This window comes from Sorex araneus, chromosome 6 (genome assembly GCF_027595985.1).
Source record: "Sorex araneus isolate mSorAra2 chromosome 6, mSorAra2.pri, whole genome shotgun sequence".
NCBI lineage: Eukaryota > Metazoa > Chordata > Mammalia > Eulipotyphla > Soricidae > Sorex > Sorex araneus.
In genome coordinates this window covers 86,037,276-86,063,323 of record NC_073307.1, presented here as the reverse complement: position 1 = coordinate 86,063,323, position 26,048 = coordinate 86,037,276, and the positions used below count along the sequence as shown (strand labels likewise).

Genomic DNA, 26,048 nt, shown 5'->3' with positions numbered 1-26,048 from the left:
ATATACCAAAAACAGTAACAATAGGGGCTGGAGCAATAGCACAGTGGGTAGGGCGTTTGCCTTGCATATGGCTGACCCGGGTTCGATTCCCAGCATCCCCTATGGTCCCCTGAGCAGTGCCAGGAGTAATTCCTGAGCGCAGAGCCAGGAGTAACCCCTGTGCATCACCAGATGTGACCCAAAAAGAAAAAACAAACAAACAAACAAAACAGTAACAATAGGTCTCATTCCCCTGACCCTGTAAGAGCCTCCAATCGTTGGGAAAGACGAGTAAGGAGAGGCTGCTAAAATCTCAGGGCTGAGTGTAATAGAGACGTTACCGGTGCCTACTTGAGTCAATCGACGAACAACGGGATGACAGTGATACAGTGAAATAATAATACAGAAGACTCGACTAGAACTAATCAGCACGGCAGCTCCTCAGACAATGACTTCAGTGACATCACAGCGAGATGTAGCGGTGATCACAAATCAACTTTTATTGAGCTGTCTTTTAACAGTTCCATTTGTCGTTTGTGTTGTAACAAGCACAATGAAGTACATTTGTTTGTGCCCGCTGAGGGGGCAGGCCGGGGTTGGGGGCAGAAAACTGGGGACACCGGTGGAGGAAGGACACACCGGTGGCGGGTCTGGTGTTGGAACACTGAATGCCTCGAGCAACTGTATTAGGAACAACTGTGTAAGTCGTGGTGTTATGATAAGAAGGAAAAGTCAAATGCTGACTTTTGTCTTAGTATTTGCTGATTTCTATGTTTAGGGTTTTTTTTTTTTAACTTTATATACAGATCCTGGCAAGCCACCCGTGGTGTACTCGATATGCCAGAAACAGTAACAACGACAGTCCTTATTCCCCTGATCCTGAAAGAGCCCCCAGTAAGCCACTGGGTTACAGTAGCATGTGACAGGGACGAATGGAGACGTTACTGGCACCTGCTTGAGCAAATCGATGAACAACGGGATGACAGTGATACAGTGATATACACTTAGGAAGATAATACTTTTAATTTAAAAGACTTCAAAAATATAACATATTGTCACTATAAATATGCAGTGGGAATTATAATTAGCTACCCCTTTCTAGCTTCAGATGAAATAGTATAAAACATACAGTATATCTTACCGAAAGTCAATAAAATAGGCTAGATTTTTTTGGTTTTCTTTGTGGGTTTTTTGGCCATTAAGAAATATGCCAACACCATAAAAAGAAGAAAAAAATGGGGAAAAAAACTATAGTAACTAAACTATTAATCCCCCAATTTTCAATACTGAGTTTCTTTATCCATTCACCACTTGGAAATGGAACTGAATATACGTGTAATAGTAAAAGCACTCTTGAAAGTGCCAGCTATACTTGAATCAGGCTGTCTGAAATGGTCTTCCAGGGGTTGGAGAGAGAGCACAGAGGGTAGGGCATTTGCCTTATATGTGGCTGACCCAAATTTAATCCCCAGCATCCCAAATGGTTCCCTGAGCACTGTCAGGAGAGACTCCTGAGTGCAGAGCCAGGAGTAACCCCTAAGCATCGCCAATGTGGCACAAAAACAAAAGAAAAAAGAAAGAAAGAAACGGTATTCCAGTAGTGTTTTATTGTGGCTCTCGGCCATCTGAGTTTTATAACCTGCCGTAATAGCTCCTGAACCGTTTCTGAGGCGTCGCTAGCAGAGGAGGGACAGAAGGCCAAAGGCACTCCTGGGAGAGCCCCCGCCCACCCCGTCTAAGGCTGGGAGGCGGCCCTAGCTGGAGTGAGCTTTAGTCTTCCCATTGAGGTGCTCCTGGAGGTTGATACACACACACTGAACTGTTGTTTTCGCTTCGGGTCCTTTCTGCAAGTCTACGATAAAGACATTCATGCCTGTGTTGGGGCTGACGGACATGAGTTCGGATTCCGTCACGGTGCCTGGCAGGGAACACTGAAGGTCGGTGATGAAGTAATTGAACAGACTTCGCATGTAGGCGCCGTGACTCACCACCAGCACACTGGCCACCAGGCCCAGGGCGCCACTATCCGGGTCGGGCGCGGGAGCGCGGTTCTTCCCGAAGGGGAATATCTCCACCAAGGACGTTTCCAGAGAGTTTCTTTGGCCTTCTTGGGAGACCCGCCCCTTTGGGTCTAGTTCTTCCGGGATCTGCTGGCAGAGAAACTCAAAGAATTCTTTCCCGCGTGCCTTCACCTAGAGGGAAGGGAGGAAAGGTGAGATCAAGTGACTTCGACGACCAGCTTCGAAACGTAAACAGAAAAGAAAACTGATTTGGATTTTTTTTTGTTCTTTATTGTTTCCGGATCCCACCCGGTAGTGCTCAGAGCTTACTCCTGGCTCTGTGCTCAGGACTCACTCCTGGCTCTGTGCTCAGGGCTTACTCCTGGCTCTGTGCTCAGGGATCACTCCTGGCTCTGTGCTCAGGGATTACTCCTGGCTCTGTGCTCAGGACTCACTCCTGGCTCTGTGCTCAGGGATTACTCCTAGCTCTGTGCTCAGGGCTTACTCCTGGCTCTGTGCTCAGGGTTTACTCCTGGCTCTGTGCTCAGGGATCACTCCTGGCAGTACTCGGGGGCCATATACGATGCCAGGGCTCAAACCCCCAGTTGGCCACGTGCAAGGCAAGCAAGCACCCAAACTGCCCCCCGTACTCACTCCACTCCAGCCCTGGCTTTACTTTTCCTTTTTCTACCGTGGCAACCTAAGCCCCATCTCTACTTCTGTCTCTCCGGCCTACAGCCTATCGGACTCAAATGTGGGAGTGCCACCGCGCCCCTCCCTACCCACTGACACCCATTTGTGGAACTCTGGAAGTACACTGGGGACAAAGGTAAGACTCAATTCCTAACTCCTGACCGCAAAGCCCTGATAATATAGCCATAGAAATTTAATTTAATTTAATTTCTATAGAAATTAAGTTTCAGATGCTCATGAAAATAGTTAGGTTAGGCCAGAAGAGAACACGGGGCCCATCAATGCAATTAGAAGCAATCTTTCCTCTGGTTAGTGAATAAAGGGCTAGAGTGATAGCACATCGGGTAGGGTGTTTGCCTTGCACGCGGCCAACCCGGTTCGATTTCTCCGCCCCTCTCGGAGAACCCGGCAAGCTACCGAGAGTATCCCGCCCGCACGGCAGAGCCTGGCAAGCTCCCCGTGGCGTATTCGATATGCCAAAAACAGTCACAACAAGTCTCACCATGGAGACGGGACTGGTGCCCGCTCGAGCAAATGCATGAGCAACGGGACGACAGTGACACAGTGCTCCCGTGAAGGGGAGAGCAAAGGAGAAGCAGATGACCAAGAGAGAAGGTGGGCTTCTCCAGAGCGGAAAGAGTGAAGGAGCAGAGACCAGCAAGGAAGGTATGTGTTCAAGGGAGAACACGGCGGGGAGAGCGAGCCTCTGCCCCCTCCCCCCTCCGCCCCTTTCTTCTTCCTGTTTTTATAGCCCACACTCGGAAGTACACTCCATAAACACATGCTCCTGGCTCTGTGCTCAGCGGTGCCTCCTGGCCCTGCTGAGGGGACACTATACAGTGCTGGTAACCTGAGCCGGGGGTCAGTCAAGTCCGGGCAAACCTGAGATGTGCCTCTCTGTCCCCTTTCCCCTCTCTGCCCGGACTCCCCTCGGACCCCGCCCTGGCTGCTCGACCCAAGTGCCCTCCCCCGCCAAGGACACTCCTTCCTGCCACAGGAGCCTGGAACAGTCCCACCTAGTAAGGCACCACTTGGGGCTGGAGCGACAGCACAGAGAGGAGGGCGTTTGCCTTGCACGCAGCTGACCCGGGTTCGATTCCCAGCATCCCATAGGGTCTCCCGAGCACTGCCAGGACTAATTCCTGAGTGCAAAGCCAGGAGGAACCCCTGAGCATCGCCAGGTGTGACCCAAAAAAAGCAAAAAATATATAATAATAATAATAATAATATAATGCACCACTTTCAATCTGTTGGGGGGTGGGGCATAGCGATGGTCCAGTGGGTAAGGTGTTGGTCTCGTACATGGCTGACCCAAGGTCGATCGATGGGGGCACCTGCTATGGCCCCCACAACCTGAGAACAGAGCCAGATATAAGCCTGAGCACCACCACGTGTGCTGCCGCCCCCCTTCCAGTGAATGAATGAGTTCATCAATCTGCTCTCTGTGATGGCTGCCAACTTAACCTTTGGTGACAAGAGAAGACAGCTTCAAAAGGGGGGCGGGGGGAACCAATCATATCACACAGCTGTTTCATGAACCAAAACCTTCCAACTGCCTGGCGGCTGTCACACAGGAACCGAGCGTACACAAGAAGTCAGATGTCATGGGGCCGGAGCGATAGCACAGCGGGTAAGGAGTTTGCCTTGCACTCGGCCGACCCGGGTTCGATCCCTGGCATCCCATATGGTCCCCCAAGCACCGCCAGGGGTGGTTCCTGAGTGCAAAGCCAGGAGTAACCCCTGAGCATTGCTGGGTGTGACCCAAAAAGAAAAAAAAAAAAAGAAAGAAAAGAAATCAGATGTCAGTTCGACAGTCCCTGGCGAGTTCATCGACCTGCCCGCTGCTCCCCACCCTGCCCCGCCCCCTCCCCAGACATACCTGGTCCAGCGTCTCTCCTCCGGGTGGCGTGAACATCGGACACTCCTCCCCCACGGCCTTGGCCATCGCCCTGAGGTCGCTGAGCGGCTTCCCTTCTGCAATTCCGTACTTCTACAAGGACCCAACAGACAGAGGCGCCTCCGTGAATTCACAGCATCAGCGCGGAGTGCCATGTGGAAGGCCAGGATGGAGCACAGCCTCGCGGGCAGGAGCAGAACTGCCTTTCACTGGCCAGGGAAGGGGGTCGGGACCTGCTGGGTCCCAGGCCAGACCGACTCCCCCCAGGAAACGACTCCCCCCAGGAGGGGTCGACCCCAGGACCTGACGCGTTGTCGTGAATCACCCACTCAGGCTAACCCCAGCAGTGGCAGGGTTGGGCTGCACAGAGATGGGGGTTGGCAGAGAGGCCAGGGCTGGAGAGGGGCCTGGGCAAGGCTCAAGTGAGCTGCACAAACTCTCTCATTTGATCCCAACAGCAGCACTTTGAGGCAGGTGTACCCCCCACCCTGCACACGGACAAACGGGCACGCGGATGTTCGCACAGGTTAGAATCTAGCTATTGTTGGGGCTGGAGCGAGAACACAGCGGGGAGGGCATTTGCCTTGCATGTGGCCAACCTGGGTTCGATTCCCAGCATCCCATATGGTCCCCTGAGCACCGCCAGGAGTAATTCCTGAGTGCAGAGCCAGGAGTAACCCCTGTGCATCTCCGGGTGTGACCCAAAAAGCAAAAAAAAAAAAAAAAGAATCTAGCTATTGTCTCAGGGTCTGTTTTAATTTGAATGAGCACAGTTAAAATTTAAAGTCAGATCTACAGGTTTTAAAGCTAAATAATCATCTCAGAGACCGAGTCTCAAGAAAACTCCCAGGTCACACAGACACAGACACACACACACACACACACACACACACACAAATGACACAATAACAACATGGTGCAATCCAAAGGAAACAGGGAAAAGTTTACCTGAGGGGAAATCTATAACGTGAAACTCAAGTTGGCACTTCTCATGAGTTAATGAACTGAACGAACAAAGAGCCTTCACATGAGCTGTGTATAAACACCGTATTAACATGAGAAGGCTTTGTTTGGTTTTGTTGTTTCATATGGGGACCACACCCAGCAATGCTCAGGGCTTACTCGTGGCTTGGCACTCAAGGATCATGCCTGGTGGAACACGCAGAACCATAGGAGGTGCCGGGGTTCAAGCCTGAGACGGGCAAGGTGAGCGCCCTGGCTGCTGTCCTGTCTCTCCAGCCCCAAACGTGAGGAAGAATGTTTTGCTTGAGGGCTGGAGCGATAGCACAGCGGGTAGGGTGTTTGCCTTGCACTCGGCTGAACCAGGTTCTATTCCCAGCATCCCATAGGGTCCCCTGAGCACCGCCAGGGGTAATTCCTGAGCACAGAGCGAGGAGTAACCCCTGTGTATTGCCGAGTGTGACCCAAAAAAAGCTGAAAAAAAAAAAAGAATGTTTTGCTTGATCATTTTAGGCAGTATAAGACGGCAGAGTTTTTCTGGAAGGAAATTAAACAATATATGACTCCAAAAACAGCATATTCAGGGTGGAAAGATAGCATAGGGGTTACACATTTGCCTAGCATGCGGCCAACACCAGCTTGATCCCGGACAACACACGGTCCCCTCAGCTCCGCCAGGAAAAAAAATCTCTGAGCACAAAGTCAGGAGTAAGCCCTGAGCACTGCTGGGTGTGGCCCAATGTCCCACCTCCCCCAACCAAAATAACAATGAACCAAAAATGGCTCTTTTAAAAAAAGTATGCTCAGAAAGTTCATCTCTCAGAAACAAATTAGTTAGGTATACAAAGAATTGACTCTGCTCTTTTGGGGGGAGGAGGGTCGTGTTTTGGCACCTGGTAGTGCTCAGGGGCTACTCCTGGTTCAGTGCTCAGGAGTGACCCCCGGAGATGCTGGGGGACCACGTGTGATGTTGGGGAGGGGCCTGGAGCAGCGGCATACAAGGCAGGCACCGTCAGCCCCGGACTCTCAAGCCCTCAAACAGTCTTTTCACTGAACTGGGGGGTGAGGGCTCCCAGAGCCACACCTGACAGTGCTCAGGTGTGGGACCATGGGCGGTGTCGGGGGTATGAATCGGAGTTGTGGCTACTCCAGTCGCATGCAAGGCACGTGCTGATGTCCCGGACCATCTTCCTGCCCCCAAGTAAATAGCACTAAAGGCATCTGTTGGTTTGTTTAAACATTTTTGTGGGTTTTTTGTTTGTTTGTTATTTGGAGGGGGGAGGGGCTATACCCAGCAGTACTCAGGGATCACTCCTGGAAGGCTGGGGGCAGGGGGACCATATGGGGTGCCAGGGATCAAACCCGGGTCAGCCACATGCAAGGAAAGCACCTTACCTTCATTTCTATCTACTAGCATTCCAGTCTCCACAGGTGTTTAACCATCAGCGGAAACTCTGGCCATAACTCTGATGCCAGTCACAGCTCTCAGTCAAGAGAAATTACATAACCATACAAATGTGCAATTACAGGCAATAAGAATAATGGGGGTAAACTGGCGACAAAATAATCATAAGGGCTGAGTGACAGTACAGCGGAGAGGGCGTTTGCCTTGCATACGGCGGACCTACGTTCTTTCCCTGGCATCCCATGGAGTAACTCCTGATCTCAGCGCCCAGGAATAAGCCCTGAGCACCACCAGATACGGGCCCCAAACCAAACAAATTTAAAAATAATACATGTGGGATTACATTTAGAAAAATACAAATAAGAGGATGGATGGATGAATGGATGGATGGATGGATGCATGGATGCATGGATGGATGGACGGACGAATGGATGGACGGATAGATGGATGGACGGATAGATGGATGGATGGATGGATGGATGAACAGACAGACAGATAAAAGAACTCAGCCACACCGGGAGCACATGTACCAAAATGTTGTCAAGTGACTGCAGGGTAGATATTTTTTTCTCCCTGGTCTGTTTTTATTCTCATTCCCCAACAACAGCGGATTACATGCATCCTATTTTAGAAGAGAGAAATCATTCTCTCTGGTTTGCACTGACAATTCTGAAGGATTTTAACACCACTGTCTGACAGAAACTGTAAGCAGGAAAATGTTAATTTTGAAAACTGGGGTGGAGAGGTGGAGGGGTTTTGCATGTCCGTGTGCAAGGCAAATGCTCTACCAGTGAGCTACACCCCGGACCCCTAAAATAGTATTTTTTTCTACTAGCCATATATGCACCTCCTGTGACTTCTCCCCATCTTCAAGTTCACATTCTCACATCTGGAAGCCAAATCTAGCACCACCTTTATTCCAGAGAGGGAACATGAAGGCAACCCCAGTCGCCTGGAAAGGCGGTCGGTAAGAGGGTCAGAGCTGGGGAAGGAGAGAAGGGAAGGGACGACCCAGGGCGCCCCCGCCTGACCGAGATGCAGCATAGCAGGCACAGCAGTCCCGAAAGGGAAAATGAAAAGGGGCGGAGAGAGAGAAACTAGTGAGAAGCAGAACCCACAGCTCAGGAGTCTGACCGCAATGAGGGAGACCGCAGATGGCCCAGCCTGGACATAAGCAGAGGCTGATCTGGGTGGCTTCCCGGCAGAGGGGCGCACAGCTTCACTGAGGGCAGGGCAAGGAGGACCTGGGTACCAGTTCTAGGGAGGGAGACTGGACTGGTCCAGGTTGCCACACGAAGCAGGGGTGCCAGGGCCAGCAGCCTCCGTGGGAAAGGAGAGTGCAAGCTGGGCCGGCGGGCTCTGTGGCCCTGCGCGTGACGAGCTCTGGGGGCCTGGGGGGTTGTCCCTGCAGTGTGAGTGCCTAAAAATAAAGATTTTCCAACTCCGGACAAAATAGGACTTTTTTTTTTTTTTTTTTTTGCTTTTTGGGTCACACCCGGCGATGCTCAGGGGTTACTCCTGGCTCTTGCACTCAGGAATTACTCCTGGCGGTGCTCAGGGGACCATATGGGATGCTGGGAATCGAACCCGGGTCGGCCACATGCAAGGCAAACGCCCTCCCCACTGTGCTATCACTCCAGCCCCCAAAGTAGGACTCCTGAGGAGATTCCAGTCACAGTGCTGGACACGTGTGCTAAAGCTTGCTAAAATTTTTTTCCTGGACAATCCGGGGATCGAGTCAAGGTTCTCATGCATGCAGGCCATGAGATTTACCACCAAGCCACATCCCCTGTCATATATATATATATATATTCTTTATATATACTTATATACTTTAATACATTAATGTAATAGGCATGCATTTTATAAATTTATACATACATATAAACATATAAAATATATAAATGTATAAATATATATAAAATATATGTCTATTGCATTAATATTGCCCACTCGAGCAAATCAATGAACAATGGGACGGTAGTGCTACAGTGCATTAATATATAAATTTTATATATATAAAGCATAATCTGTATGTTTACATATCATCATCATCCCTTTGATCATCAAATTTCTCGAGCGGTCTCAGTAACGTCTCCATTCGTCCTGGCCCTGAGATTTTAGAAGCCTCTCTTTACTCGTCCTTCCCAATGATGCTGCATTGGAGGCTCTTTCAGGGTCAGGGGAATGAGACCCAGAATTGTTACTGGTTACAGCATATGAATATGCCATGGGGAGTTTGCGAGGCTCTCCCATGCGGGCAAGAAACTCTCGGTAGCTTGCCAGGTTCTCCCAGAGGGAGAAGTAGGCTATAAGATGTCAGAAACTTCCAGGAGTTTGGTTTTAAATCTCTGGATGTTGGCCGTTGGTGGGATTATACAGCGCTGGGGGTAGTCCCTGGATGTGACCGCCTAGCTACTGGAAAATGGGGGATCTGGGCGGAAGAGGCCCAGTCCTGATCCGAGCATGGCTGTGGCTAGGCTCTGGAGGTCTTCGGCCTCTGGAGCTCTGCTCGGGGTGGGGAGGGAAGCTGCAGCCCATGTCCTCCGAGGGGCCGCGGGGAAGACAGCCAGGCGCGCGGGCCAGAGACTCTCTGCCTATATATGGTTATCTGCCTATATATCTGCCTATATGTGGTTGGCATTAAACACGAATGAAGCGGGAGCAGGCAGATGGTGGTCAGAACACACGCTCTCCTGAAAGCAGGCTGGAGCTTGAATAACCTTTGCTCACTGAAGGAAGTAGAGAACGGTTTTATTACAGGGGTGAGGCAGCCAGATTTTTCCAAAGATTACTCTGGCTGCTGACGAAAACGCAAACAGGGAAAGAGATGACAGAGCTGCAAGAGCCTGAGCTGGAGCGACGGCACGGTGGGTGGGGCTCTTGCTCACAGCCCACCTGGGTTCACTCCGGCACCCCGGATGGTCCCCCGCAGACCGCCAGCAGTGACCCCTGAGTGCAGAGCCAGGAGGCAGCCCTGAGCACAGTCGGGTGTGGCCCCAAGACAGAAAAAAAAAACAAAACAGCAAACACAAAGAACTGCAAGAGGTCTTCGGTAGCTGGTGGAAGCGCCACACGCGTGCTGATGCTTGCTGATTTTTTTTCCTAGACATTCTTGAAATCAAATCTAGACTCTCATGCATATGCACATACATATATATGTGTGTGTGTGTATGTGTGTGCGACAGAGGATGTGGCTCAGTGGTAAGTCTCATGGCATATATATACATACACATACATATGGCTGGCATTAAGCACTAAAGGAGAGAGATGTTAGGATCTCCAGAAAAATGAAAGATTCCAGAATTATCTGGAGGCGGACGTGACAATGGGGTATACAAAGGGACAGTGGAGATTCTCGAATGGTCTGAGGGGAGACAGAGAGACAGAGAGACAGAGAGACAGACAGAGAGCGCTCAAAGGGCTCTCTAGCCCTTTGCACAGAAGGGCCCAGGTCCGACCCCGGGACCACATGGTCCCCGTGACTCCCCCCACGCCCAGCACTGACAGACGAGCACCCCCACCTGTGCCCTGGCTCCAGAGATAAGGGACTGTGGGCTTGAGCACCGGGGACAGCGCGAGCCAGGTAGAGGAAAGGGCAGGTGTCCCCTTCCGAGCTGGAAGCACCAGGGGCCCAGAAATAGAAACCGAGAGGGGCCCGGCCGGTGGGAGACAGACCCGTCACACGCCCGGGGAGTGAAACCCGAGAGAGGGAGCCGCCCCGGGGAGCGCGGGGCCGGGCAGGGCTGTGCTGAGGGCCGAGGCTGAGTCTCCGCAGCCCTGGAGAACTGCTTCCCGGGCAAGAGAGCAAGTCTGGGCCCCGAGCGATGGCGCAGCAGGGAGAGGATCTGCCGTGCACGCGTTTGATCCGGCATCCCACCGGGTTCCCCCAGGTCCTCCAGAGTGATCCCTGAGCACAGTCAAGGGAAGCCCCTAACACTGCCAGGTGAGACCAAAAAAAAAACCCAAAACGACAAGAAGACTGAGTCTTCGCCCAAAGTGTTTGCATCTGAGCCGTGCTAACAAGCTGCTGGTGGGAGCCACAGCACCGCGGAGAGGGCGTTTGCCTTGTATGCAGCCCACCCGGATTCGATTCCCAGCATCCCATAGGGTCCCCTGAGCAACACCAGGAGTCATTCCTGAGTGCAGAGCCAAGAGTAACCCCTGTGCATCACTGGGTGTGACCCCCCGAAAAAAAAAAAAAGCAAATGCTTCTGGCCAGGCGGGGACAGCAACCAGCTTTTTGCTCTTGTTGCAGAGAATAAAAACAGTGCTCTGGGGCAGGGAGTGGGGCGGGTGGCTGAAATCGCTGTCTGGCTTTTGCTGAATCACCACTTCTGGAAGATTCGGTTCTGATTCATAAAATGGGCACGAAGCCTGTTCGAGTTTCTCTCTCTCTGTGTGGTTCCGGGGCCATACTCAGCGGGGCCCAGGGCTGACTCCTGACTCTGTGCTCAGGGCTCACTCCTGGTAGGGCGCAGGGGACCTCGGATGGTGCTGGGGATAAAACCCAGGTGTTTCGCCATCGCTCCAGGCCCTCTCTTGATGCTTCAAATAAGGATGTGGGACTGAGAGGCTGGCGGGAGAACCTTTCAGGTGGACTGGAAACTGTTTCTTTACCTGGACTGGAAACTGTTTCTTTACCATGCAGGAAAGTAAACTTTCTCGGGAGTTTACTTTGTTTCCACAGGGGCCGCTCCTACCGGAGCCAACCCTATGAGGTCAGAGGCCGAGCGTGGGGAATCTTGTCCATCCCCACAGAGAGTCTTTTTTTTTTTTTTTTTTTTGCTTTTTGGGTCACACCTGGTGATGCACAGGGGTCACTCCTGGCTCTGCACTCAGTACTCCTGGCGGTGCTCGGGGGACCATATGGGATGCTGGGAATCGAATCCGGGTTGGCTGCATGCAAGGCAAACGCCCTCCCCGCTGTGCTATCGCTCCAGCACCGCCCCCCCACAGAGAGTCTTAACACTGTGTGTGGGGAATCCACATCCCGAGCATCGAAGGGATTCACTGACCAACTTCCGGGAGAGAATAGAAAGGGGGCTCCTGAGAGCAGGGGGGTGACTTACCCTTTCTCGCAGCCGGGCATCGTACCGCACCGTCATATTTTGGCAAAATCTGCTCTTCTCCAAAATCCCAAGCACTGTCTGATTAAAAAAAAAAAAAGGTCGCTTTCTTCTCTCATCAAAACAATGCCCTGGCCCAAACCTAGAAATCACGTTAAGCTTTTGGAGTGAATAAAACCCAGAACGACAAATCATTTCCCCTAGTCTTCGGTGCTACTCAGTTTGTCTCTCCACGCTGAGCTCTGATGTCACCTCCTAACCCAGAGGTTCCCAGACACCTCAGGCCCCCTCCCCTACTCCCCGCCTTTTCATTAAATAAAATATTTTTATATATATTTTATATAAAATAGCGGGCCACACCAGGGGAGAGGGCAGCGTGGATGGAGCCCAGTGGCCCACGGTGTGGCCCGCAGTCTCTTGCCCGCACACCTGGCTGTCTTCCCCGGGGCCCCTCGGAGGGGATGGGCTCCAGCTTCCCTCCCCACCCCGAGCAGAGCTCCCAGCAGCCAAAGACCACCGGAACCTAGCTACAGCCATGCTCGAGGCTCCTCTCCACACATTCGGACAGGCCTCACGCATGAAGGTAGCGGCAGAGGAACCCAGGTGTGGGTAATCCCATCAACCGCCAATATCCAGAGACTTAAAAGCGAGCTCCCAGAAGTGATATCTTATAACCTACTTCTCCCTCTGGGAGAAACTGGCAAGGTTCTGAGAGTTCCCTGCCCACATGGGACAGCCTCGAAAGCTTCCCATGGTGTATCCATATGCGAAAGCCAGTAACCAGCTGGATCTCATTCCCCTGACCCTGAAAGAGCTTCCAATGTGGCATCATTGGGAAGGCCGAGTGGAGAGAGGCTTCTAAAATCTCAGGGATAGGACAAATGGAGAAGTTGCTGAGACCGCTTGAGAAATCGACGATCAATGGGATTTCATGATTCGTGATATATATACATACATACATATATAGCACTGTGGGCTGAAGCGATAGCACAGCGGTTGGGCGTTCACCTTTCACACGGCTGACCTGAGTTCGATTCTTCCACCCCTCTCGGAGAGCCCGGCAAGCTACCGAATATCGAGCCCGCGCGGCAGAGCCTGGCAAGCTCCCTGTGCGTATTGGATATGCCAAAAACAGTAACAATAAGTCTCTCAATGAGAGACATTACTGGTGCCCGCTCGAACAATTCAATGAGCAACGGGATGACTGGACCCAAATATAGCACTGTATCACTGTCGTCCCACTGTTCACTGATTTGCTGGAGCAGGCACCAGTAACGTCTCCATGATGAGACTTGTTGTGACTGTTTTTGGCATATTGAATACGCCACGGGTAGCTTGCCAGGCTCTGCCGTGCGGGCAGGATACTCTCAGTAGCTTGCCAGGCTCTCCGAGAGGGACGGAGGAATCGAACCTGGGGCAGCCACATGCAAGGCAAACGCCATACCTGCTGCACTATCGCTCCAGTCCTTTGCTATCGACACTATTCATAGGAATATATATATATATAGTCCCCTCCCCGCAAATCTACCATCTATAATCAAAGTGCCTCCCCATGTCCCCCCAATCACACATGAGGTTGGAAGTACTTGCCTGGGGCCAACAGTCTTGGGGGGCCAGGATCACCCCCTCTGGGAAGCCCCGTCCGCACCCGCTGGGGTCTCGGCCGGCGAGCCACATGCAGGGCCTGTCTGGGAAGGTCTTGGGGTGTCGCCAACGTGGTTCACAGAGCGTGGGACAGTGGTGAGGAGTGTGGCCCAGACCACACAGCACACAAGCCCGAAAAGACCCACCCCTCGGCCCCTGCAGGGAAGGTTCTAGTTCATCCATCCCCACTCAGTGCGTGAGCACCAACCCTTGCTCCCGGCCAGCCGTTCCCACTCAGGTGTGGTGAAGAGGCTGTAGCTAAGTCCGCTCAGGGGGTCCTCCTCCTTCCGGTGGGAGAATCTGCATCTGGTTCTTTTTTTTTTTCTTTTTGGGTCACACCCGGCGGTGCTCAGGGGTTACTCCTGGCTCATGCACTCAGGAATTACTCCTGGCGGTGCTCGGGGGACCATATGGGATGCTGGGAATCGAACCCGGGTTGGCTGCATGCAAGACAAACGCCCTCCCCACTGTGCTATCGCTCCAGCCCCCTGCATCTGGTTCTTGTGGGTCATTTCGACGTCTCTGCTGAGTGCTCAGGGCCACCGGTCAGCTGTGGCTGAAGCGGTCCCGGTGTGTCTGGTAGCGCCAGTTCCCGGGAGAACCTGGAGGTGTGTCTGTGGGCTCTGTCCACGCTGCCCTCTCCCCCGGCGTGGCCCGCGACTACTCAGGGGCAGACGCAGGACTTGCAATGGTGCTTCAGCACCCCCTGGCCTCGTTCATCCTCCTTGTCCCCTGGGCCCTTGAGGCCATGCTCAAAGCAATGGCAAATCTGCAGACAGTGGACTCCTGGCTTGGACCGCTGCAATTTTCTCTCTTTGGCCCAGACGGTTATGAAGTTTCACCTCCCCAAATTCTCAGCCTTGCCTCCTTTATTCCACCGAGACCACCGGGGCGCTGGAGGAATTTCCTGCCAGGGGGTGGGCCAGGCTTCGGCCGCAACACCAGGGCCATCCAAAGGCCCGTGTCACCCTTTTTCATTTCATTTCGGGGATGCATCTGGGTTTCGCTCATGTCGGCGTGTCCTGCCCAACGTCCAGCTCATGAAGAGTTGTCCCACGTTCTCTCCCATCTTCTCCTCAATCCTAAACTTGCTAGCCCTTCCTGGGTGTCACAAAAATCTCCTCCCACTGAGCTTTCAGGACCTGATCTGGATCTTTTTGAAAATCTGGAGTCTTTTTTTGGGGGGGGTAGGGGATTGGTTTAAGGAGGTGCTCATGGATCAGTGCTCAAATATACCAGGAACTAACTCAGGCCTCACATATGCGTAACCTTTGAGCGAATGCTCCTACCAATCTGGCCTCATTTTCTTTTCTTTTTTTTTTTTAAAGACAGCTTTATTGAAGTAACAGATTATCCAGCACATAATTTACTGATTATAAGTACATAATTCAACTATTTTGAATAAATTTATTAAGTATCCAGCCATGACCACAATCTAATTTTAGAATATTTCTGTTACACCAAAGGAAACCCCACATCCCGTAGCAGTTACTTCCTACTCTTTCTCAGCCCCAGGTGACCCACCATGAATCTATTTTCTGTTCTCTATAGATTTGCCTTTTCAGAAAGCAACTGAAATAAAGCCACAATGTGATCTTCTGGGATGTGAGTGTGTGTGTGTGAGTGTGTGTGTGGGGGGGGTAGGAATGCTGGGGATTACCCAGGGTCTGGGCTCATTCTTAATCTGTTTCCTAGCAGTTTTTCTTCTTTTTTTTCCCCCCTAGCAGTACTACTAAGGTATCGTTTATTTCTTCCTAGTAACATAACCATTTTTTAAAAATTTCTATTTATTTAGCTTCTTAGGTCACACCCGGCAATGCACAAGGGTTACTCCTGGCTCTGCACTCAGGAATTACTCCTGGCGGTGCTCGGGGGACCACATGGGATGCTGGAAATCGAACCCAGGTCGGCCACATGCAAGGCAAATGCCCTCCCCGCTGTGCTCCAGCCCCCATAGCTTGGTTTTTTAAAAACAGAGTTCAATAACATATGTCTGTGAGACTTAAATTCTCCTGTCTAGTATTTCTGCTTGTTCTTTCTATCCTTTTGTTTTGTTATGTTTTCTTTTTTCAAAAAGATATTCGGATTACACTTTGTATTTGCAAGACATTCTAAAATTGCCCAAGTAAGCTACAGCACACTGCACTCACTGCACTGCACTGTTGTCCCATGTTCATCGATTTGCTCGAGCGGGCACCAGTAAGGTCTCCATTGTGAGATTTGTTCTTACTACTTTGGCATACTGAATACGCCACAGGTAGCTTGCCAGGCTCTGCCATACGGGCAGGAAACTCTCAATAGCTTGCTGGATTCTCCAAGAGAGAGAACTAGACAAATGCTCTCCCCGTATGGGCAGGATACTCTTGGTAGCTTGCCAGGCTCTCCGAGAGGGACAAAGGAATCGAACCTGGGTCGACTGTGTGCAAGGCAAACCTCCTGCCTGCTGTGCTATTGCTCCAGTCCCCCAACAGATTTTTTTGAAGGCTACATATCACTGTATCACTGTCATCCCATTGATCATCAACTTGCTCAAGTGGGACAAGGAACATCTCACACCCAACAATGCTCAGGGGTTACTCCTGGCTTTGCACTCAGGAATTGCTCCTGGCAGTGCTTGGGGGACCATATGAGATTTTAGCAGCTTCTCCTTACTCGTCCTTCCCAACGGTGCCACATTGGAGGCTCTTTCAGGGCCAGGGAAACGAGACCCATCATTATTATTGTTTTTGGCATATGAATACACCATGGGGAGCTTGCCAGGCTCTCCCGTGCAGGCAGGAAACTCTTAGTAGTTTGCCAGGTTCTCCAAGAGGGAGAAGAGGCTATAAGAGGTTGCATGGCCACAAATGCGGCTACGTGCTTCCAGGAGTTTGGCTTTATAGTCTCTGGATCTTGGCCATTGATGGGATGACATGGCACTGGGGGCAGTTTGTGGGTGTGACTGCCAAGCTACTGAAAAATGGGGGATCTGGGTGGAGTACACCCAGTCCCAATCTGAGTAGGCTTGGAGATCTCAGCCCCAGGTCCCGCACACCTGGGTTCCTCTGCCGGTTCCTTCATGTGTGAGACTCATCCGAATGTGTGGAGAGGGGCCTTGAGCATGGCTCTGGTTGAGTTCTAGAGGTCTTCAGCTGCCAGTGCTCTGCTCGGGGTGGGGAGGGAAACTCAAGCCGCCCCCTCTCCCAGGGGCCCTGGTGAAGACAGCCAACACAGGGGCAAGAGACTCTGCCTAAGAAAGCTACATAACTATTAAGAATTTGAACTCATCAGCCTAACCGACGAGTCTAAACTTACCTGCTTTGTCCTGAGGAGATCGCTGCAGAAAACATGAGTAAACTGGACATTCTCAAGAAAGACACCGGCAGCGGCTGCTTGCTTGAAGCCAGTCTCTGAGAGAGGTGCATCAACGCCTTGTCCTGGAGGTGGGAGAAGGAACCGTGCACAAATGAGAAGTAGGAGAGGCAAATGGAATCTCTTTTGTTTGCTTGCTTTTGCTTTTTTGCCTTTGTGGGTCACACTCAGCAATACTCAAGGGTTACTTCTGGCTCTGCGCTCAGGAATTACTCCTGGCGGTGCTCGGGGGACTCAAAAGAATGCTGAAGATCGAACTTGGGTTGGCTCCATGCAAGGCAAAAGCCCTCCTCACTGTATTATCGCTCCGGTTTCCTGCAAATGGAATCTGACGTCAAGAGAACATAAGGATATTTATCGGAGTATATGCCAAGATCTCCTTGGACACAGGATATAGGTCACCTAACTTTGCAGCAGGTCATCAGCCAGGGATGGCCCGCAGAATCCAGGGCTTTGCAAAAAGCATCTTTCCTAGCGGAAATGAGATGCAGAGGAGAATTCAGAGTTAAGAGTCCCCCCATGCCCCCCCAACCCCGTGCACCTGTGATCCCTTTCCATTAACTGCATTCTGTTAACGCTGGCTCTGACCTGCGATCTCTACTCTCGAGAGATGTTTGGACAATAGAACCATCACCTCAACCCACTCTTCCAGTTCTCTCCACTGTCCAAATGCTCAACGTGATCCTATTTTCCCTTCCTTTCCTCTTGCCCTCTTCTCCCTTGTTCCTTTAAGAAGATGTCTAAGAAGCTCACTGCCAGGTAGGAAAGTGGCCCAGACACTGAAGAATCCTCATACTACCCCGCAATACCACTTCTGGGAATATACCCCGAGGGTGCGAAAAAGCACAGGAGAAACAACATCTGCACCTGTATGTTCACTGCAGCACTGCTCACAATAGCCAGAATCTGGAAACAACCTGAGTGCCCGAGAACAGATGACTGGTCAAAGAAACTCTGGTCCACCTACACAATGGAATACTATGCAGCAGTTAGGAGAGATGAAGTCATGAAACTTGTTTGTAAGTGGATGGACATGATGAGTATCATGCTAGGTGAAAAGAGTCAGAAAGAGAGGGAAGGACTGCACTCATTTGTGGAGTATAAAATAACGTAATATGAGACTGACACCCAAGGATTGTAGAGACAAGGGCCAGGAAGATTGCTCCATAGTTGGCAGCCTGCCTCATGAGCGGGGGGAGAAGGCAGCTGGGACAGAGAAGGGATCACTAAGTCAGTGATGGTTGGAGGGATTGCTCGGGATGGGAGGTGTGTGCTGAAAATAGACAAAGAACCAAACATGATGGCCTCTCGTTATCTGTACTGCAAACCATAATGGCCCAAAGTAGAGAGAGAGTTTGGAAGAAATTGTCTGCCATGGAGGCAGGGGGAGAGATGGAAAGGTGAGAGGTAATACTGGGGACATTGGCGGTCGAAAATGTGCACCAGTGGAGGGATGGGTGTTCAATCACTGTATGACTGAAATTCAAACATGAACATTTTGTAACTGTATCTCACGGTGATTTGATTTAAAAAAAAAAAAGAATCCTCATACTAAAAAAAAGCACTACGCTGCGGATGTACACGCGTGTTACATCCCTGAATTCATGGGACCAAGGGGAAAAATCTCCAAGAAGCCAAGTGAGACGAGAAGATCCGGAGCTGAAACCTGCTTCTTAAGGCAACGCGAACAGAGAGGTCCGTAGTGACGAGAGGAAGCGTGAGGGAGGGGTTGGAGGAAGGTTGTGCAGAGGATGAGGATGAAAAGTGGAGAGAACTGAATTCAGAACTCCCGGATGCCATCGATGGAGCCTAATGGCGTCTTGGCTCGGTGGCAAACCCCGTGCTAGTCCCCTTCCGAGCAAAACAGTCTCAATTAAAGCTAATGAACTTTCTACTAATTTAGCAGGCAAAAGATAACCCGCCATGCAAATACATCAGCAGAAACAATGAGTAACGGATTTAGAACTATTAACCCTGCCGACACTGAAATCAGAAGACGTCGATTTCAAGTGGAACCTGGGAGAAGACGAAGACCAAATTGCCGAAAACTAAGGAAGGAGCAAGAAGTCAGCAGAAACAGTTTCCCAAAACAGAAAAAAAGCACCTCAATAATGAAAAATAGGGGGCTGGAGCAATAGCACAGCAGGGTGGGTGTTTGCCTCACACGCGGCCAACCTGGGTTCGATTACCAGCAGCATCCCATAGGGTCCCCCGAGCACTGCCAGGAGTAATTCCTGAGTGCATGAGCCAGGAGTAACCTCTGTGCATCGCCAGGTGTGACCGAAAAAACAAAAAAAAGAAAAAAAAATAGAACCGGGGGAGGGAGAGAGGGGAGTGGGCTGAGAAATGACGAGAAATGGTCCCTTAATGGCTAAGGGGGGATGTCACTGCAGCAATACAGCATGAACTCACCTGGGCAAGCATGATAGTCCTGAATGCCTGCAGATAGGAGGAGATGGAGGGGCCGAAGAGATAGCACAGTGGGTAGAGCAGCTGACCAGGGTTCGATCCCAGCATCCCATACAGTCCCCCAGCACCACCAGGAGTAATTCCTGAGTGCAGAGCCAGGAGTAACCCCTGAGTACTTCTGGCTGTGACCCTCCAATATTTTTTTAATATAAAAAAGAAAAAGATAGGAGGAGATGGAACCTAGCTCTGTCCGAGCAGACATGAGGGGGAGGTTGGAAACGTTTCCCCTCTCATTAGGATGCCAGGCGTAAAGGAGAATAAGAGAGACGTGACAGAGAGCAACAGGGAGCAGGAGAACGGTGGGGAACGTCTCAGAAACGCTGGGAGTCAGACCGACAGACAGAAGTCACCCGGTGTACATTCCAAACCAGGATAATCTTGTTCCGCTGCGTTTCTGGATCCATTACAGGAACCCAGAGAGAACCAAGACCGACGGAGGTTTCGGAAGTGGCTCCTGGGATAAAACAACCTTTGGCTGACACTCTAGGAAGGAGCAACGGAAGTCAATGGGAAAAAAAGGAAATACGACCGGCAGAATATTATCCTCCAAGCGCGAAGGAAACTCTCTTAGAACTGCCTAAGCTAAAAATGACTTTCGCAAAGGAGGAGGAGGGGAAGTTAAGTCTGAAGGCTAAGTGAGGTGGAGTGCAAGTCGGTCGGAAAAGAAAGTCCCGCTTATAATTCTCACTCATTTCCAGGGGAGGGTGCAACAGCTGCAAAAATCAGTCTCTGCAGACTCCAGATATCGCCTAACCTGGCCCCTCCTGAATAAAATGCTTTAAAAAAAAAATCACAACACCGAAATAGCACGTCTAGCTAAAAAATTCACCCACGATGTTTCTTAAAAATCAGACTAAGGGGCTGAAAGTAGACTATGGCCACTTAATACTCTGACTGCAAACCACAACACCCAAAAGGAGAGAGACAGCAAAAGGGAATGCCCTGCCACAGAGGCGGGGTGGGGTGGAGGGGACAGGGTGGGGATGGCGGGAGGGATGCTGGGACCATTGGTGGTGGAGAATGGGCACTGGTGGAGGGATGGGCACTCGACCATTGTATGACTAAATGCAAGCATGAAAGTTTGTAAGTCTGTAACTTTTCCTCATGGTGATTCACTAATAAAAAAATTAAAAAACAAAAGTCAGATTAAGGGCCGGAGCAATAGGACAGTGGGTCAGGCACTTGCCTTGCATGTGGCCAAGCCAGGTTCAATCCCTGGCACTCCAGTGATCCCCAGAGTCCATCAAGAGTAGTCCTGAGCACAGAGCCGGGAAGAAACGCTGAGCACAGCCAGGTGAGGCCAAAAAGCCATCAGACTAGCTGGATCCCAGGAAGAACAGAACCACAAGCCCAAACTCACCGCGCAAGGGGGCAACAATTGATTGAGAATTAAAGCAACAAGACCACATGAGAGAGCGTGTTCTCTTTGTAAACCTCATCTTGATTCCACTAAAAAATACTCTGACCATGCGAGCAGAAAAATTGCCGGTAACACCAGTGGGTAAACTATGCTTACAAACACACACCGTTTCAATCCTGGCAGTCTTATTGTAGGACCACGAGGCCCACCATGAAACTCGGATCAGCTGCCTCGGGACACGGCACAGTTCCAAGGCAAGCTCTCTCCCACTCTCTACCTCCAGTTCTCCAGAGGCTGACTTTTAAGGCTAGCATCTGCTCTGACCACCTTTCTATGGTCATTTCTCTGATAACGATGCTTCCATTCTGAAACTCCAGTTTATCCCAGTCCAGAGCCACCCACCCGTACACCCTGTCACCTCAAATGACCCAGGGATCACACTCATATGTCAAAATCACAGCTAACATATAAAAGAATATATCAACCTTGGAGCAGGAGTGATAGCACAGCGGGTAGGGTGTTTGCCTTGCTCGAAGCCGACCCGGGTTCAATTCCTAGCATCCCATATGGTCCCCTAAGCACTGCCAGGGGTAATTCCTGAGTGCATGAGCCAGGAGTGACCCCTGTGCATCGCTGGGTGTGACCCAAAAACAAAAAACAAAACAAAACAAAAAAGAATATATATACCAACCTTGAATGACTCTCTCCTTGTTCAGCTGTGTTTCTCCACTAAAACAGACAGGGAGGGGGATAACATTGGTTAGAAATTTGTTACTGCTGAGATTATTAAAAAAAAAAAGAAATCAGTCATCAAAAGTAAGGAGACTTAAAAAGATAGCATCTGAACTTTACAACATATTTCTTAATTTAACTTGTCAGAACACAAGGGACTCTAAGCTGGTATTTGCAACTGCCAACTGGAACCAAGGTGGTAGAATGCAAATTTTTAACCGGCCCCTAATTAAAAATGGACACACTATAAACCAATTTTAAGTAAGCAATGGTTAGAAAATTCTATTAAAGAGGCATATATACATTTTGTGAATAAATTATTAAATTATTAAAATATACTAAGAAAGACCTGTCACTCCCAAAATATGTCTTTGGGGGAAATTTTTTATATATGTATATGAATATATCATCATAAAGGGAAATATATATATATGCCTCTCGGAGAGCCCAGCAAGCTACCGAGTATCCCGCCCACACAGAAGAGTCTGGTAAGCCCCCTGTGGCGTATTAGATATGCCAACAACAGTAACAATAACAGGTCTCATTCCCCTGACCCTGAAAAGAGCCTACAATTGTTGGGAAAAACAAATAAGGAGAGGCAGCTAAAATCTCAGGGCTGGAACGAATGGAGACATTACTGGTGCCCATTCAAGTAAATCAATGAAAAACGGGATGACAGTGACACAGTGATGTATACACACACACACACACACACACACACACACACACACACACACATATGGCACTGAGAAGAAACATTTGGGTAAAGATTTATATGCATATATATGATATATATGACAGATAAATGAGGTCCTGAAGACAGAATACAAGTGGGGCTGGAGCGATAGCACAGCGGGTAGGGAGTTTGCCTTGCACGCAGCCGACCTGGGTTCAAATCCCAGCATCCCATATGGTCCCCTGAGCCCCACCAGGAGTCATTCCTGAGTGTAGAACCAGGAGTAACCCCTGTGCATCGCCGGATTTGACCCAAAAAAAAATTTTTTTTTAAATTTTAAATATAAAAAAAATTTTTTAAATAAAAAACTTAAAAAAAAAAAGACAGAATACAAGTTACCGATGGCGCAGTATCTAAGTGCCAACACCTCCTTTAAGGCTTTCTCTCCTACAGATGAGCAAATTCAGAGGCCCCAAATGTATCTGATCTACTGTCCCTTTTTTCAGAAAAAAAAATTGCATTCCTCAGCACCATTCCTCCTCTGGAAATCTCGTCTTTAATAGAACACACAGGAAGTACCCCCCAATTGCACCTGAGGCTGCCACCAGCCCCCTACATCATTCCAGTATCCTCCTCCCTCCCCCCATCCGCCTAGGAAAGCCTGATTTAATCAGAGGAGAAGGCAGGATGCAAATGGCCTCAGAGGGCCTTTCTTTGTAAACTTATGAGCTGACCTTCCTTTACTCCCTCCCCAAATCCAGTGGGAGGTAAAGATTGCTACTTCAAGGTGGCATCTAACAGTAGAGACAAGGGCCGGGAAGATTGCCCCACAGTTGGCAGCCTGCCTCAGGAGCTGGGGGAGGAGGCAGCTGGGACAGAGAAGGGATCACTGAGTCAGTGATGGTTGGAGGGGTTGTTCAGGATGGGAGGTGTGTGCTCACAGTAGGTAAAGGACCAAACATGGTGGCCTCTCAGTGTCTGTATTGCAAACCATAATGCCCCAAAGTAGAGAGAGTACGGGAGGAAACTGTCTGCCACAGAGGGAGGAGAAGGGGTGGGAGTGGGGAAGATACCAGGGACATTGATGGTGGCACGTGTGCTCTGGTGGAGGGATGCGTGTTCGATCATTCAATGACCGAAACTCAAACATGACAGCTTTGTAACTGTAGCTCACAGTACTTGAACTAAAAAAAAAAAAAAAAAAAAAACAAATAAATAAATAAATAAATAAATAAGTAAAAATGAAAAGATGGCATCCAAGGGCCCAAGTGACAACTCCAAGGGCTGGGGCACACAGGCTTCTGCCTGCCCAAGCTCAATCCCCGGGCCTACAGGGTCCCCACAGACCAGGCCAGGAGCGGCTCCGTCAAAACTCATCGGGGGGACGAGAGGGATGAAGGCGCTTGCTCTGTTCACAGTCTACCAGAATGTCAGGTTCTCGGCGCCGCATGTGGTCCCCTGTGCCCCATCAGGAGTGAGCACTCAGCACCGAGCCGGCGTAAGCCCAGAGCACCTCCAGATGCGGCCCAGAAGAAAAGGACCAAGTAGGGAGCCGCTCGGTGTGGCTGGGACTCTCCCGTGTGTGCAAGAGGCACGCGCCATGAAGAAAGGTCCCGCCTTTAGCCATCGATCTGCCTGGACGCATCTGGTTTCTGAAGAACTTCAAGGGGTGCAGGATTTCCTGTGTCCCTGACCATGACCACACGCCCTGGCAGCGAGGCCTTAGCTGGGTCTGTCTGCTCCTTCCCAAGAATCTTCGAGCTCAACGGAATCCGCACGGGGCAGAGCCGGCTGGGCCTTCCAGTGGCCCTCGCTGTCCCCCCAGTCCCCTGATCTGCTCCAGCGTCCACGCGGTGCTGGGAACCGGACAGGGACACACTGAGATGTGGCTGATCAGGGAGAGAGCGGGCGGACGCCCACAGCCACTCTGAGAGGGAAGAGACTGGGGGATTCTGTCCTGAGACAACTCTTAATTCGGAGCTGACGTGGGGGGCGGGGAATAAGGAAGAGGCTGGTAGAGCTTTAACGGGGAGACCCGCTGCATTCGAGTGGACACTGTGACCTTCAAATCAAATGTGCATGACAGATGGGGCAGAAGCAATAGTACGGCCGGGTAGGACATTTGTCTTGTACGTGGCTGAGCCAGTTCACTCCCTGGCACCCCATAGGGCTCCCCAAGCCCTTCCAGGAGTGAGCCCTGAGCACAGAGCCCAGAGTAAGCCCTGGGCACCGCCAGGCGTAGCCCCCAAAATGCAAACAAACCAAATGAAGAAAAAAAAACAAAAAAAGGTCATCAATAACACAGAGTAGGCATCTGGAAAGAACGCTCTTTCCTGTTGGGGAACGTTTTTCTCCAACGTGCCCAGACACATTTTGAACTGGGTCCAGGCAGATGTGGGGTGAAGGATGACGGGAGCATGGAGAAACACTGTCCGGGAAAAACTGTTCCCAACATCTTCTCCCCCAGACCGTTTCACAAATATTGTTTGATAGCTCTTATCAGCTCTACTGAGAAGATTTGGGGGGAAAAAAAATCCTAGAACCACTGTTTAAAAGTCGGTTGGGGAGAGATATAGAGAAGGGGCTGAAACAGGTTTATGAGGGGCTGGAGCGATAGCACAGAGGGGAGGGCGTTTGCCTTGCACGTGGGCAACCCAGGTTCAATCCCCAGCATCCCATAGGGTCCGCTGAGCACTGCCAGGAGTGATTCCTGAGTGCATGAGCCAGGAGTAATTCTTTGAGCATCGCCGGGTGTGACCCAGAAAAGAAAAGAAAAAAAAAAAAAAACAGGTTTATGATTCAGCTACTTCACTTCACTCCAAGCTGGGCGTGGGGTGGGGAGCCGGTGGAGGGAGAGGAGGTGGCGGGAAGGTCAGGAGACTCTCATCAGAAGGGAGCAGGCACAGCACTGCTCGTTATTTTTCTTTTTCGCTTTTTTGGGTCACACCCGGCAATGCACAGGGGTTACTCCTGGCTCTGCACTCAGGAATGACTCCTGGCGGTGCTCAGGGGACCATATGGGATGCTGGGATTTGAACCCGGGTCGGCCACGTGCAAGGCAAATGCCCTACCCGCTGTGCTATCGCTCCAGCCCCAGCACCGCTCCTTTTCAAACTCTGCAGCCGGCTCCTTTCCAAGACAGAACACCCGAGCCCACGGGAATCCAAGTGTGCAGGCCAAGAGGGAAGTCTCATGACGGCTGTTTATAGGCCCTGCAGACTGCACAGCTCAGCTGTGGCCGGGGCAAGCTCTTCTTCACTTACAGCTCCCTCCCCAGCCGTACCCTTCTAAGGCTTCCAAAGCTGCGGGTCCTCAGGGGGCCACCGGGAAATGGACGAGGAGCTATTTGGGGCATGTGTTCTAAGCATCTGATGGACCGGGACATGGAAATGTAAATAATGGAAGTTAGGATAGATCATGTAAATTAGGATAATGTAAGTTAAGATAAATCAGTCACTACTTCAGCCCAATTCCTCTACACCAATTAATTTCTCGGAAGACAAGGGTGATTTTCTTTTTCAGTTTTGTTTTGTTTTTGTTTGCTTTGTTTTGTTTTGCTTTTTGGGGTCACACCCGGCAATGCTCAGAGGTTCCTCCTGGCTCTGCACTCAGAAATTACTCCTGTCGGTGCTCAAGGGGACCATATGGGATGCTGGGAATCGAACCTGGGTCGGCCGCGTGCAAGACAAACGCCCTCCCCGCTGTGCTATCACTCCAGCCCCAACAAGTAACATCTTATTAGGGCTTATTGCATAGGTGACAAGCACCAACTGAGCAACACTGGGAGTTTTCACAGTGCTGTGTGCAAGGCCT

The 26,048-nt window shown here is 50.6% G+C and overlaps 1 protein-coding gene across 1 annotated transcript in view; it reads right to left on the bottom strand.

Moving 5' to 3' along the window:
* Nucleotides 1–455: 455 nt before the first annotated feature.
* TIGAR (TP53 induced glycolysis regulatory phosphatase) overlaps nt 456–26,048 on the bottom strand; it is a 28,519-nt gene continuing 2,926 nt past the window's right edge. Inside the window, exons 2-6 of the mRNA XM_055142071.1 lie at nt 21,519–21,556; nt 16,942–17,063; nt 12,007–12,084; nt 4,552–4,662; nt 456–2,171 (exon numbers count right to left, since the gene is read on the bottom strand). Coding sequence (XP_054998046.1) covers nt 1,734–2,171; nt 4,552–4,662; nt 12,007–12,084; nt 16,942–17,063; nt 21,519–21,556 — 787 coding nt within the window. The 3' untranslated portion in view covers nt 456–1,733. The remainder of the gene's footprint in view (nt 2,172–4,551; nt 4,663–12,006; nt 12,085–16,941; nt 17,064–21,518; nt 21,557–26,048) is intronic.